The following is a 14,849-nucleotide window of genomic DNA, read 5'->3' as shown; positions in this document are numbered from 1 at the left end:
AGGCAGTCGGTAGGTGTTTTACCAGACAGTTAAACGAGCCAAAGCAAACTGCTAATGTTGCTAATGCTACATCCACATGAACATGCATACTCACCTTAATGAGAAAAAAATGTTTTTAAAAGGGAAACAAATTAGCTCTAAGCTGTTATTTTCTTTAAAATGATTTTTAAAAAATTTATTTAAGCGAAATTTAGAAATATTTTGGCTGTAAAATACCAGTTCTAACACCCTTAAAAAATGGTTTGTATGATTTCAAGGTTGACCTGAATACAAACATTAAAAACAGGCATGAGTCACACATATAAAAAGGTTTATTTCATGTAATGAATCTGTCTCTGCATTTGGAAACGGTTCTGGTTGGGCAGTGGTCCAACCAGAACCTGTCCTCCTTTTGTGCAGAGCCACCAGTGATCAGGAGGACAAGTGACTCTCAATCATTTGTTGCCTTAGCAAGACATTTAAAAGCTCCGCCCCCTTCTCAAAATGTGATCAGTTGGGCTTTAGAATAGCGTCATTCTCTACTAGAGTGCAGAGGCGGTCTTCTGTCTCAGGATCCGTACGGTGGAGGTGGGGTTCTGGAGCAGCACCTGGTTCACCTGATCCAAACTGAGAGAGGCAACTTTCTCTCTGTTCACCTCCAAGATCTCGTCTCCCACAGATAAGAGGCCTGCATACAGCTTCTGACTGCAGCGGTCCACCAAGTCCTCCACGTACACACCTAGAACCAGACAGAGATAGATTGAACACAAACACTTTCTTCATTCAGAGCCTACAGCTCATCATTAATGTCTGACAGATGAACACATGGGGTGGAGATCTTCAACAGCCACTTATTCTACCAACAAATAGAGCTGCAGGACTGATAATGGAGGAAGTGAGATAAACCAAATTAACGTAGTAAAAGTCATGCTGTGGTGATGTTTGACATTTTCTGCTGAAACAACATATAGCTGCCCTGTAGCGGCCGATGGCCTTAACTGTTAGGGATGGGTCTTAATCTAATCAGCAGGGGTGGATTTAGGACATTTGGGGCCATAGGCAAAGACATGCAGGGGCCCTTTGAATTGAGAAGACGGCACATAAAACAGACCCATTAAACTGATACAGAAATTTTAATAGAATAGACATACATTAAATGTTCTACGTTTTGTCCCTCTCTTCTTGTTGTTTTCCTCTCAATGTGTTGCACTCAGCTGACTTTTCATGCTGTCTCAAAAGGAATGAAAGATTTTTTTCCAAGCACTAAGCTTGCTTAGCAGATCACTTAGCAGATCGCTCCTTCCTGTGTTTCCAAAAACGCAACAAAAAAAGTTAATAAAACATTCCTTCTTTTCACTGTAAATAAGCCATGATCTGCTGGCCCTAGGTAACTGCCTAGTATTGCCTAATGGTAAATCAACCCTTGCTAATCAGTTACATTCTCTTTGTTTTTTACAAATAAAAAAAACAGGTATTTGTATGTTTCAAAATCACATTGTCGTCTATAGACTTTAAAGAAAACTGTTCATTATTCAGACAGGTTCCAGATTGGCTACATCCGCTCCTATTGCTCCCAGTAATAAACAAAACAACCCAATTTGGCTCATTATTTATCATTTAAAAGTTTCCATCTCCCAGCAGATGGAGGGGTGGTGGATTGAGGTTTGCAAAAGACGCTTTCATATTTTTTTCCACCTCTTTTGAGACAGAGTTGAGATGTGAAAGACTCACAGTTGTCCTGTGGACAGATTGACCCACTAGAGCTGTGGCTCTATGCACCCCCCCCAGAGTCACCATGCTCCTCCTGGATGCTTCTTTAAGAAACGCGCTCCTTGCCTTGGCTCTAGGTGGACTTGAAGTTGCATGTTTGTGCAGCAAAAAATTTTGTTTTATGCTCTTTTTAAAATAGTTAATAAGAGAAGGTCGACCCGCTCAAACCAGATAAAAACGTTGTGAAAAATGTGTGCTACATAAATGCAGCAAAACTTTTCATTTGTGCCACACTTGGTTTGAAGTTTTTTTAACACAAGTTAAGTGGAGGAATGGTTTGAAATTTTGTCAATAACATGAAAAGCACTAAAATCGGAAAAATTGACAGCTGTTTTGTCTATTTGAAAAAGGTGGAAGGCTGGTTGACCTTTGGTGACCTCTGGAAATTTTCAATATCTTTAAAAGGGCAGCAGCCTAAACAAACGATTTTGTGGCACAAATGTTTGACACCAGTTTGAACAGATTTGAAGATGTTGAGAAGCTATATGTCTTGGTAGGGCTGCAGGTGATTCTCCTTTGTCCTTGTTTAGATGATGGGTTGATCAGAGCTCTGGGAGACGTTCAGGGAAGTAACCCTCCTTTAATCTGAACCAGAACTTCCTCTCTGAACGTCTCCTGAGTTCTTTAGTCTTCATGATGCTGGATGTTCTCTGGAGTAAAGGTTACCAAAATTTAAGCTTCTGACCTACAAATGGTACCAGAGTGGACTTACGACCCAAACTACAGTGAGTGTAAAAATGCACTGCAAATTTTTCAGATATTTCAGAAAACAATGATGGACAAATTCGTTTTGGTCTTTTTACTATAACTCGTTGAAGTTAAAGGAGAAGTTCGGTTTTTTACACTTTAAGCCCATTTTCTGTAGTGTACAGGATGAAATCGAATGATCGACACCAAAAGTTTGACAATTGCTCCTGTCTCTGCTTTTTGGCTCATTTAGAATCCACCCCTGGCTGCTTCATAATGGCTGCCATAGTGCATGTCGGATAATGTCCTTAAAACAACCTTAAACGTTCTTTTTTTAAAATATGCTACTCACCGTGTCGTCAGCGCTGTTCAATGACGTTCCAAAAAAAGTTTCGTGAAGAAAAACCGTTCCTGTCTTGTTTTATTTAGCATTTTGTAAATCCCATTGAGTTCTGTTGGAATAGTCAATATTCCGCTGCCACCGGAAACGGAAATGGAGCCTGTTTACACAGTTGTAGTCTTTTCGCTTCACTCTGTGTACTCCGACGTCGAGGTGCTAACGTCTCTGTTAAACACTTTAAAAAACTCTGAAAATGGAATACGAAAGGTGGATTCTTGATTCTCGACGTCGGAGTACACAGAGCGAAGCGAAAAGACTACAACTGTGTAAACAGGCCCCATTTCCGTTTCCGGTGGCAGGGGAATATTGACTATTCCAACAGAACTCAATGGGATTTACAAAATGCTAAATAAAACACTACAGGAACGTTTTTTCTTTACGAAACTTTTTTTGGAACGTCATTGAACAGCGCTGACGACTCGGTGAGTAGCATATTTAAAAAAAAGAACGTTTAAGGTTGTTTTAAGGACATTATCGGACATGCACTATGGCAGCCATTATGAAGCAGCCAGGGGGTGATTCTAAATGAGCCAAAAAGCAGAGATAGGAGCAATTGTCAAACTTTTGGTGTCGATCATTCGATTTCATCCTGGACACTACAGAAAATGGGCTTAAAGTGTAAAAAACCGAACTTCTCCTTTAAAATGGAACAATATTAGAAAAAGTTTTAGAGGAGTGAATACTCTTAATTACCAGAGTCTGTTCGTTGTTTTCCTCGGCCGATGATGAACCCAAGCTTCTGATCTGCTGGTCGGCTGAGTTCTAACAGAATCGTTCCATCAGAACAGACCTGAAGAACCCGACCAACAGATCTCCCTGAGCAGGGCTGACTTATGTCCTCTGAGCTCAGACACCGAGGCAGAAATCTGAGGGACAGACAGAGGTGGAAACTGAGATCTGATTGGGTTAGGAGGTTTCTGTGGTCTTCTGATTGAAAAACAGATGACCTACTGCTCATCAGCAGGTCTATGTTCTGCACAGCGGTTCTTGTTCTTCTCAGAACTAAAACTCTGCATTGATGAGGACTTCTTTAACCCCAGCGCCCCCTGAAGGAAAAACAAGACCATCACAGCTCAGAAAGAAAAATATTTCACACTTAAAACTTGAGATCCACAGCTTCAGGTCTTACCAGAGACTGAGCAGATGGAGATTTCTTCAACAGGCTGCAAGACCTGCTGCCATCATTAGGGGCATGGTCCAGAGTGGGGGGGTGGGGCTTTGTGGATAACCGGTCCAGGCTGCCGGTTCGAGGCCTGCTTAGTTTGACTGTAGAGAAAAGGCGGCGCAGTGAGAGACGAGACGGTCCATCTCTGCTGAACCTAAAGAAAGCAGTCAGAAAAACAAGATGATTTTGGGTCATTTCTAAAATCTGCAGAAAACTCTGATCCAGGAAAAGAACAGGACTTCACCACCCTCACAGCGCTGCAAAGCAGCCTTTTGTTTCCTGGGAATGCAGGAAAATAATCCTCCCACATCACCCCCAGTCCTGCAGGCTCTGAATTTGGCCTCTGGTTGGTCTGACTAAGGGTCACCACAACCCTGAAATGCTATGAGGATTTGAAGCAGCCCAACTGCCTTATATGTACTGGCTACATATTCTGTTTGGGTTCTTGGTCTCGCTGGTTTTGGGTGTAGAAGGGGAACCTAATAAAACTGTATCCTAAAGAGAATTGTTTAGTGTTGATTACTGTTTCTCTTGCATTGTAATTAGAAACACTGGAGAAAAACTCTTGAAACCGGAGAGAAGAGAATCCCCTGTGCTGCATTTCTTCTGTAGCTTGACACATGGTCTCATTCAGGTCAGCAGATTTCTGTCTGTTCTTCTGAGCAGGTCCCTGTCATTTTCCCTACACAGTAACAACATTCTACGTCAAAATTATTTGCAACATGTTTTCTCATCTAAGGCTGGAGGTCTGCAGCCCTTCATGAAAAGTAGGAATCCAGTTGTACTTTTTCTGATTATTTAAATTTTCATATGATTATCTAGGGATGCACCGATATAAAATTCTGTGCCAATGTTGATATCTGATGTTAAAATTGCTGCTTTTTCTGTCCTTTGTCCATGTGCATTCATTGCTCCTCTGACACAACTAAACACCCACAATCCCGAGCTGCATCACGATCACGGTCACAGGACCAAACAACGTCAAATAGCCCCTCATGAAACAAAAACAGCATCTTTATAGAAATACAGTTGGTAATTTGAGCTCCATTTTACTTATTGGACCAACACTTTATGTTAGGGAGCGACCAAAATGGACTGATATTGATATTAATTTTGATATTTTATGCATCCCTACTAATAGCATTTTTAAAAAATCATTCAAGGACACTTTGCACTTTTAGCAGCATAACAACAAATCTACAAGATAGAAGCAACAAATGCAGCACAGACTGAAATTTAAGGAAGACGTGATTAAGCACTGGAACAAGTGGAGTTTAGGTCTGGACTATATATCCTATAACCAGTACCCTATGATTTACTGCAACATTTATTCCCTTTGGGATTAATAAAGTATTTTTGAATTGTTCATCATGGTCTGTAGGACATCATGAAACTGATTTCAGCACTAACAATCAAACTCACCTTGAAACGCCATCTTTCCTACAGAGGAGATAATTGGTTGGTGGTTTATTGGCTTTGCATTTTAACCATTCAGATATTGAGATATATTTAAAAAGATATAGTGGCATTTTGAATCTGTTCATGATATACAGGACAAAATGAGTAGTTAAAAGAGTGAAATATATGTTTTCTTTTATTAATAATAATATTAATAATAATCCAACTCTATATTTAAAAACATAATAGAGAGTTTTATTATCATGTCAGTAGGATATGATTCTTATAACAGTCGGGATTTCAGCTGTGATGGAGCTTGGATCAGGCGGTAATGATGTCATCAGTCCGGGTTTAAACTCACCTTTCAGGAGGTGTGATGGTACCCTGGAGTTCCTCTCTGATTGGATGACTGACGTGTCTCTCAGTTCTGGTGGGAGGGGCTCTGTCTTCAGCTGTGGACCAGAAACACCATGTTTGATTTTTTTTTTTTTTTTTTTTTCATTATTGAAAAGGATCTATAATACATATGTGTTCTTATTATTCGCTTCCTGTTTTATTCAGATTATTTTTTTTTATTTAAAAGGGAAAATGTTTTTTTAAATAGGAAATGTTAGAACATTACACCGTACATTTATTGCTGTAATATCAGGCTGAAAAATGAAGAAGTACATATAAAATTATTGAATATTTAGCAAATAGCAAACTTCAAAAATAAGCCACAAGAAGAAAAAGAAAAAAAAGAAGAAAGAAGGAAAAAAATCAAACCAGCGAATTAATCAGTCAACCAGTGAATTGTAAAATCCTTTACTTTCAAATGTTTGAACATTGTATACTCATTGATATTGTAAAATAAATGTCTTCTTGTTTGTATTCTGGGTTTATGTAATTTTATCTATCTCTCTGTCATGATGTAAGAAAAGTGAAAAATAACAACTGCTTATTATGCCAGATGATTAAATGTAAAATGGGGTAATAATGCCTAATAAATAATTCTATTTCTTTCTGTTTGTTTTTAGAAATGGTATTCTTGATCTTTCTGTAAAACTGTAAAAGTGCAGAAAGCCTGTGTTCCTTTAAATCAAGACTAAAAACACATTTGTTCGACTTCGACTGTTCTAGTAAAATAGTTCAACTGAAACATCATTAGTTCAACTTTTTTATTTTCTTTAGTCCAACTGTTTTTAATGTTCTTTTTTGTTTTTGCATTATTTATATATTTTTTTCTTACTTGCTTTGATTCTTTTTTATTTATTTATTTCCTATATTTTAATCATGTAAAGCACTTTGCATTGTCTTTGTACTGAATTGTGCTACACAAATACATTTGCCTTGCCTTGCCTTACCTTCTGGGGGGGGGTCATTAAAAAGGGCATCAACTGGATGGGTCCTTAAGGCTTTTTCTTTTTCAGATAGTGATTGTAAAACAACTCTTCTGAAGTGACTGAGCTGTATTTATGTATGTTTGCATCCAAAATAAAGTCTATCCATTCAGAGATCCATTAGACGTTTTATAGCTTTTGTGGAGAAAGTTTAGCTTGTCACACCACAAATAATAAAGATGCCCATCAGTCGGGTGTTTTTCCCCAGCAGTTATCAAACTGCTGTTGGGAAAAAAAAGCAAGTTGGACGACCCGCTGCTCTCTTGCTCAAGCCTGTAGGGGAGAGTGTCCAGGTGACATACTATGGCTAACAGTTGGAATAATAATCTATTAATGAACAGCTTTACTTGTTTCTGAGTGCTGAAGTCTGCAGATGATCTGTTGTATGATGGATTTAAAGGTGCCTACAGGGATGCAGTTAAAGGATTAGGAGGATGTATCACCTGAGGAAGAGCATCTTCTCCTTTCCTTCAGCTCTGACCGGGTCTGAGGTTCTCTGTGAGGCTCAGCAGCTGAGTGGTTCCTCTGTTTCTCCTCGTTCTGGTTGCGATTCTCTCCTGTTGCTGTGTTATTGAGATTTCCATTCCCTGACATCATCAGGGGCCTGACAGTGAGTGGGGTTAAAGTAGACAAACATGAAAGGGGATGATGGGGGACAGTAGATGACTGGGGAGGTGTCCCCACTGTGACAGGGGCATATGGGTTTACTGGTATTTCCAGAGTAAGTGGGGCCTGTGAATCGATAACCTGGTTGCTGTTTTTTTGCATCATGTTGGCTCTCCCTCTCCCGTGCTTGCTGACATCTCCACCCACTCCATCACCTGAGGGAGCAGGTGTGACACAGCCGATATAGGAGTCTTTGAGCAGCTCTGTCCGCATGTGGAGGTGGGGCCTGGCAAGGCCACTCCCTCTTCTCTCATTTAAAGGTGGATGCTGAAGGAGGCGCTGGTCCAAGTGGGCTGTATTTCCCAACTTAACCCCACCTGATTCAAAGGGCCTCACCACCCTCATCATTGTTTTTCCTCTCTGTTGCTGACCAGCATCGGCTTCCATCCCTTTGTGTCCTAAACGGGCATTAATGCACTGGTTTATGTCCAGTTTAGACATGAGGACACCAGTCCCCGGCTGCCCAAACGTCCTTTGAAGCTGTCGCTCTCGGTAACGAGACTCTGCCTCAATCTCTGTCTCATCCTCAAACCGTAAGCGGCGAGTTGGTGATGCAGATGGCCGCCACCTAGCAGACAGGTCGCTCAGGTGTCCTGGCAGTGAGGCCCTTCCCTCCAACGTCCCCGGTTCTCTGAGACTGACCCCCGACCTGCAAACAGACAGCAGTAAGACAGCTGAAGTGGGACCACTTTATCAAGGCCAAACACGTAACAACAAATAAACATTTACAAATAAAGTGAGACTCAGGTCACCATGGAAATAGAGGTGAAGGGAAATCCATCCATCCATTTTCTTTACACGCTTAATCCCAAGCAGGGTCGCGAGGGGTGCTGGTGCCTATCTCCAGCTGCCAATAAGCAAGAGGCAGGGTACACCCTGGACAGGTTGCTAGTCCATCGCAGGACAACACAGAGACAAACAACCATTCATGCACACACTCACACCTAAGGACAATTTAGAGAAGCCAATTAACCTAACAGTCATGTCTTTGGACTGTGGGAGGAAGCCTGAGTACCCAGAGAGAACCCATGCATGCTCAGGGAGAACATGCAAACTGCATGAAGAAAGACCCAGGCCGGGAATCAAACCCAGAACCTTCTTGCTGTAAGGCAGCAGTGCTACCCACTGCGCCACTGAGCAGCCCTGAAGGGGAAATGTTTCTGCAAAACTAACAATTAGTTAAGCTTTATGGTGAAACATGCTTTGTTTCAGAGAATTATATTATCCTGAAACAAAATCCAAAATGAAACAGTTCACACAACGAGTGACAATCCTGCAGCTTGAATCATCAGATGGCTGCAGAGCAGACTACTCTGCTCTGCTATCCACTCTGTCTGGCTGAGAAGAACCATCACAGGAACAGAGGCGCCTGAAACAAGCTCGGACTCTATGGAGGACGATGACTAAGTGGACTCCGATTCAGGAAAATCAGATTGTGGAAGCTGTAAGCATTTTAAAACTAAATCAGAATCAAAAAGAGGAGCCCGAAATCAACTGTTCAAATCACTTCACAAGGGCCACCCCAACCTAAACAGGGAACACATGCTGTGCTTAGGACCTCATCTTCCAATGGGGGCCACATTTAGCTCACAGAGGTGTTAGAAGGAAGACACCACCTGAAATCTGACTGCATAATATTTGCCTGCACTCCACATCTGATCAATCAATCAATCAATCAATCAATCAATCAATCAATCAATCAATCAATCAATCAATCAATCAATCAATCAATCCATCAATCCATCAATCTCTTTATTCTCAACTACAATTTACATTGTAATTGAGATTTCAGTTTCAGTATAAGCCGTTCATCACATACATTGGGATGGGGGGTCTTACAGGGGGAACAATTTACTGAGGTCAAGCATGCCGCAGAACGCTGCCAAGGGCCCCACCGTGAGGCGGTTCCCTATAGCACTGCCTTTATCTCTGTGGAAAGATAGGAGCCACATTGGGGAGGGAGAGAAAAAAAAGACTATTTCACACTTAATCCTTGACAGGATACAGTTTGAGATAAAAAAAATATTCTTGCAGCACTACAGAAGATGAGCTATCAAGATGTTGCAAAAGCAACATCATAAATGGCTATTTCCAGTCTCTGTCTTTTATTGTAGAAGTTCCTTTTCTCTAGAGGCCCTGATTAACATCTGTGACATGGCTTATGCCTTCACCTCTGCTGAAAAACAGTAGGGGAAAAAGTTGGTGGTCGCATATGAGCTATAGAATTTAGGTAATGAATTTATGGTTAGGTATATATAGGTATATAGGTATAAGTCCTAGATAAATAAGAATCCTAGATAAATATCAATTCAATTCAGTTTATTTATAGTGCCCAATTCACAACACATGTCATCTCAAGGCAATTCAACCAGATCATACAGTCAAATTGATACAAGGTTTTCTAGCTAAGGAAAACCAGTTGATTGCATCGACTCAAAGGCAATCCCTCACACTAAGCATGCTTTTAGTGACAGTGGAGAGGAAAAGCTCCTTTTTAACATGAGGAAACCTCCGGCAGAACCAGGCTCAGTGTGAGCGGCCATCTGCCAAGACTGACTGGTATAAAAAGGCGCCGTCCACACTGCAAAATTTTTTTTTATCTAAATAAGTCATTTCTTCCTAAACTAAGTGCATTTTTTCTTGAATTAAGGATTTAAGTGAGACACTTTGCCAATGGAACAAGACAATTTACACTTAAAATAAGAAAAAACAACTGCATTGTCTTATTTCAAGTGCGTTTTATCGAGATACCTTATTTTTAAGAGTGAAAATACTAATTCCATTGGCAAATCATCTTATTTACCTGCTTAAATTAAGGGTAAATACCCTTAATTTAAGGGTAAATACCCTTAATTTAAGACATTTTTACTCATTTTGAGATCATTTTTGCAGTGCAGGAAACACACAGCCAGGCAGAGGAGCTCCAAGCCAACTCCCATGTCAGAGGATGAAGAGAGCCCATCCGGCCAGTCACAATCAGAGAAACAGGACTACACTAAAAAACACTTTTTCTCTTACGACCAGAATGATAACATCTATTGGTAATTGAATTCACAACAGTCATCTTCTTAAGAGAGAAACACTGTTTTAAATGAGTGTAAATAATGCATTTGTTTACAGAGGAAACTAAAATTTTATATCATTCTATCTGATCCTGAATTATGTTTTCTTAGAACTGTGGTTTGTGTAAAATAATAATACTACAACAATTATGATAAAAAATAAAATATAATAATGGATATAAATATGAGTAGTTTTTGTGAATATTAGTACTAGAAAGAGTAGTAATAAAAGCAACAGTATTTGTAATAAAGTCTTTAATAATGGATGTTCAAATAGTTTTTAATCATGATTGCTCTTATTTTTATTATTATTAGCAGTTTTAATAATTGCATTACCGGTTATGAATATTTTTGAGGCTAATATTTTGATTTATTTGATAGCGTACTTTACCTTTAAGACCTAAACATATCTTTATCTGCTTGTAAGGATTTCTTGTCCGGATTTCTTACCATACTAATGCTGAAATTTGTCAGTACCAGAGCCATCAAAATGCATCTTTACACATACAGCTGCTACAAGAGCACAACAGTTATCAACATTTGGTGTCATTAATAAAGGTAAATTAGATGCCATTTTGCTATACAGTCATTTTGTAAACATCATACATTTGGGATGGGGAGAGGTGGAGGGTGTAGGGCTGGGGCCTCCAACTAACATTTTGCTTAGGGCCCTAATTTGGTCTGGAATGGTACCGCACTTCACAATGTGAATCAGGGTGGTGGATAAAACATTATTTTGGTAAAATAACATTCCAAAGAACATTTTGCCTGATCAGAATTTTTTACCTGAAAAATTGCTTTGAAACCTCAAAGAAGTCATAACTTGATATTTTTCACATGCAATCCTTCTGAATTTGTTTTGATATTCATGTTTAATCATTTTAGGTTGCAATAAAATTAAATAGAGCTCATTCAGATCCCTTTTCATATTCCCTTTTTTCTTGCAAGGGTGTACATGTTAATTTGCTCTCGTTTGTAACACATTGTGGGGCCCATTTTCAGGGAAAATGGCACGTTGTGGGAACTCACTGCTCCTTGCGGGGGCTTGATGCCTGGGCCCCACACAGGGAATTGTTGTTTTTTGGTTAGGGGCCATGTTTAGCACTAAGGTTTGAATTGAGTTTAGGCTGGGGTTAGGGTTACGTATCAATCCGTAATGGTTAGGGTTAGGGTAAGGGTCACGGTAATGCTGTAGAAATTAATCGAAGTCAATCGAAAGACCCTGCAAAGGTAGTGAGACAAGTTTGGGGTGTGTGTGTGTTCAGGTGGATGGAGCATTAGCGACATTAGCAATTAGCTATGGTTCATTTACCCTAGATTTCTGGTCTCATACAGAACGGCTAAAGTGTTATAGAAGAAGTGCTTAGAGACTGCCTGCAGTGAGTTCCTGATTGATCTTTTTTCCCAAACGAAGGCTTGATGCCATTTTTGGCTGGTATACAGTATGGTTAGTTTTAGAATGACATAGGACCCTTCTGGACTTTCCTGGTTTGATCACAGAGCCCACATACAGCCCCTTTCACACTGTCATGTCTGGTAGGTTCTAACTGAGGCCCAACACTTAATCACATGTTTTAATGTTAAAAAAGTCAGATTTCCAGATGATTCCTTGAAAATGTGACCCCGGTGTCTCACATACTGTGGCAAGCAGAAATATACAACTCTTCCTCTATAGGTTAAAATTTTCTATACTCCATTTGTCCAAGGGGTGTGAATGCATCCAGTGTAGTGAGGACTGCTAAGACTCCTACATTCAGGAAACCGAATAACAGTTACATAAATGCATGGCACAGCACAGGAGAGCCAGGAGGTAGCTCTGGGAAGGACACACTAGTACATCAGCACCTCAAGAACAAAGGAGAGACATTTGACGAATATAATGTTCAGATCTTGGACAGAGAGGACATATGGGTTGGAGTGAGGGGTGAAGGACTGAACAGAGAGGGGAATTGGGGCTTCAGTGTTCAAGCATATACAACCCTGCATTTGAAATCAATGCAATGAAAGAAATCATATAAAAAAAAAGGCTCCAACTACCAAGGAGAATGAAAAGTCAATTATTTAAATCTGATTTGGAATCAATTAGGATAATGGATTCCTGTGCTTAAAAACATCAGCATTCCACCAACAGTTTGCTTTAGTGTGAGCTGCTTGAGAAAGAATCACTGTCCTATGTTAGGATAATTATCATTGATGATGTGCGAGTTTATTACACCTTGGTATTGGCTCCCTGTTGCATGTCAGAACTGATGTTTTCCACAATACCGGAGAGATAGAGCTTCAAGGTGCATACACAGAGCCTATCTTTAATACCTACCTTGAGACGCGCTCCTTGCACAGAGAGGTCTCTGCGTCAAGCATTCTGCCTGTTCTGGCGCATTTCTTTTCTTCTCATAAGCTTCATAGACACTTCCTCTCTTACGACCCTCAGCCATTTTCAAAGAACCGTGGTGAGAAAGGTGAGCTTCAATCACTGCCTAAAACCGTAGCTCATCAGAGATATACCAAAGCGGGGACGAGCACGTATGACAGCCTTAGGTAAACATCTCACCAGAATGATAAGAACCCCTTATTTAGATGATCCACCCCAGAAATAAAAAATCGTCCTCTATATCTTTAATTTTGATAGCTGGTAAAACTATCACAGTATATAGTGATATTGCAAAACCATGATACTATCATATCTCGACCCAAGTATCGTGAAACGTATCGTATTGCAACACCCATGCCAATACTTACCCCTAAGCAGTGGCTAGGAACGGCATGGACTCCCTGTAATAACAAATTTGCTAATAGGAAGTATCCTTTTTCTCGGTGCTTGCTCCTTTCTTGTTACTAGTACTATTCAGATAGCATTTATTATGGTGACGGCTGACACAGTTAACTGTAGCTTAAGTGCCCTTACCGATCTAAGGTATTTGGATAGAAATAGAAAAGCCAGGGTGTGCTGGGATTTACCCCACAATTTACTATGGATTGCAATGCACCCAGCTTTATCAAACAGGGCCCTGAATACGCATCAACATTTTCCCAAGAAAACTGAGCAGTTGCCTTTGTTATTGCAGTTATCAATCCTGATCCTCCAGTACGACTGCTCTGCATGTTTTAGAAATATCTCTGTTGCAGCACACCTGCTTCAAATGGTTGCATGAGCTCCTCAGAAGCTATGGAGCACTACAGATGACTGCTGATCATTCCTTCATATGTCAGCTGTGTGGCAGCAGGAATAGACCTAAAACTTGTGAGAGAATGGAACTTGAGGACAAGGATGGAGAACCACTTGCCTAGATGACTGAGAATATGCACAGAAATATTATTATAAAGTTGTTTGATTGTTTTACTCCTGTTCTCTTTCCTATTGTTATTTTGTGCAGCTCATGGCGCATTTAGATGATTCAGAGAAAATGTGGTAGCTTATGATTAAGAAATCAAGTACTTCCGAAAGCTGTCAGACCACCAGCTTGCACTGTCAGAAAACTTAGAAACCAGCACATCACTCTCTAAACTACTTGTAGCTCCTGTTTGTGTTTTTTACTCACGATGATTTGGTGTCGGGGGTCAGCAGGCTGTGGTCTCCTCTCAATGGAATACAGAAACGCTTCATACGCACGTCTTCCTCAAATTGATGCTGCTATGATAACTGGACAGAGACTCAGCACCCAACACACACTCAAACTTACACACTGATGGTGGGGGGATGGGATAGGATGACATCAGCAGCCCTGATTGGTTCAAATGACAGGAAGTGGGATTAAACAGAGCACCTCGTCAGGATTAATTAATCTGCTGAGACCACAGAATGTTTACCTCAGCATGTGTGCGTCTCTGTCTCTCTGTGTGTGTGTCTCATTTAGAGCACCGATACATACTGAATTAGTGACCAGGACATATAAGTTCATTTATCTGTATCAAAAAATATTGGACTCCTTTGAAGAGCTAAAGTTTAAATCTTTGCTGCAGTGAAAGACCACCTGTCCCTTTTTTAAGCATTTATTTTTATCAATCACTATCTGCAGTGTTTCTAATTGACCTACAGAGCTTTTTATAATACCCATACCTTGAACTTTTCATATATCTTTGCTCTTTGTATCCTTCTTGGGAGCTTTTATGTCAGTATGACAGCCCAAAACCATGGCCACACCTCAAACTGGATCATGTACCACTAGATTATGCACTTACATTTATTTATTCCTTCATCCACATGGGTTAATCTTAATTTTTGATAAGTTTATTGATTAATTTAAATACAACTGTTCTATTTGTAAGCTAACATTGGGTTAATTTCTTATCCACTTAATTATCTTGTTTTTAGTTTGGGATCATTATTAAATGTTTTTTTTATT

The 14,849-nt window shown here is 40.0% G+C and overlaps 1 protein-coding gene across 2 annotated transcripts; it reads right to left on the bottom strand.

The window, feature by feature from the left end:
- Positions 1-293: 293 nt before the first annotated feature.
- Positions 294-14,184, bottom strand: LOC119791223. Of its 2 annotated transcripts, none has more exons than XM_038297205.1 (7): positions 14,046-14,184; positions 7,222-8,093; positions 5,761-5,851; positions 3,966-4,155; positions 3,788-3,882; positions 3,530-3,702; positions 294-724 (listed from the first exon to the last, which is right to left on the bottom strand). In XM_038297205.1, the coding sequence occupies exons 1-7, from the start codon at positions 14,108-14,110 to the stop codon at positions 522-524; spliced, it is 1,689 nt and encodes a 562-aa protein (XP_038153133.1). In that variant the 5' UTR covers positions 14,111-14,184; the 3' UTR covers positions 294-521. The 2 variants fall into 2 exon arrangements, with proteins under 2 accessions (XP_038153133.1, XP_038153134.1); XM_038297206.1 differs by having other exon boundaries at positions 294-718.
- Positions 14,185-14,849: the final 665 nt, after the last annotated feature.

Source organism: Cyprinodon tularosa, unplaced genomic scaffold (genome assembly GCF_016077235.1).
Source record: "Cyprinodon tularosa strain WSP-4 unplaced genomic scaffold, ASM1607723v1 ctg385, whole genome shotgun sequence".
NCBI lineage: Eukaryota > Metazoa > Chordata > Actinopteri > Cyprinodontiformes > Cyprinodontidae > Cyprinodon > Cyprinodon tularosa.
This window is presented reverse-complemented; position numbering and strand designations above follow the sequence as displayed.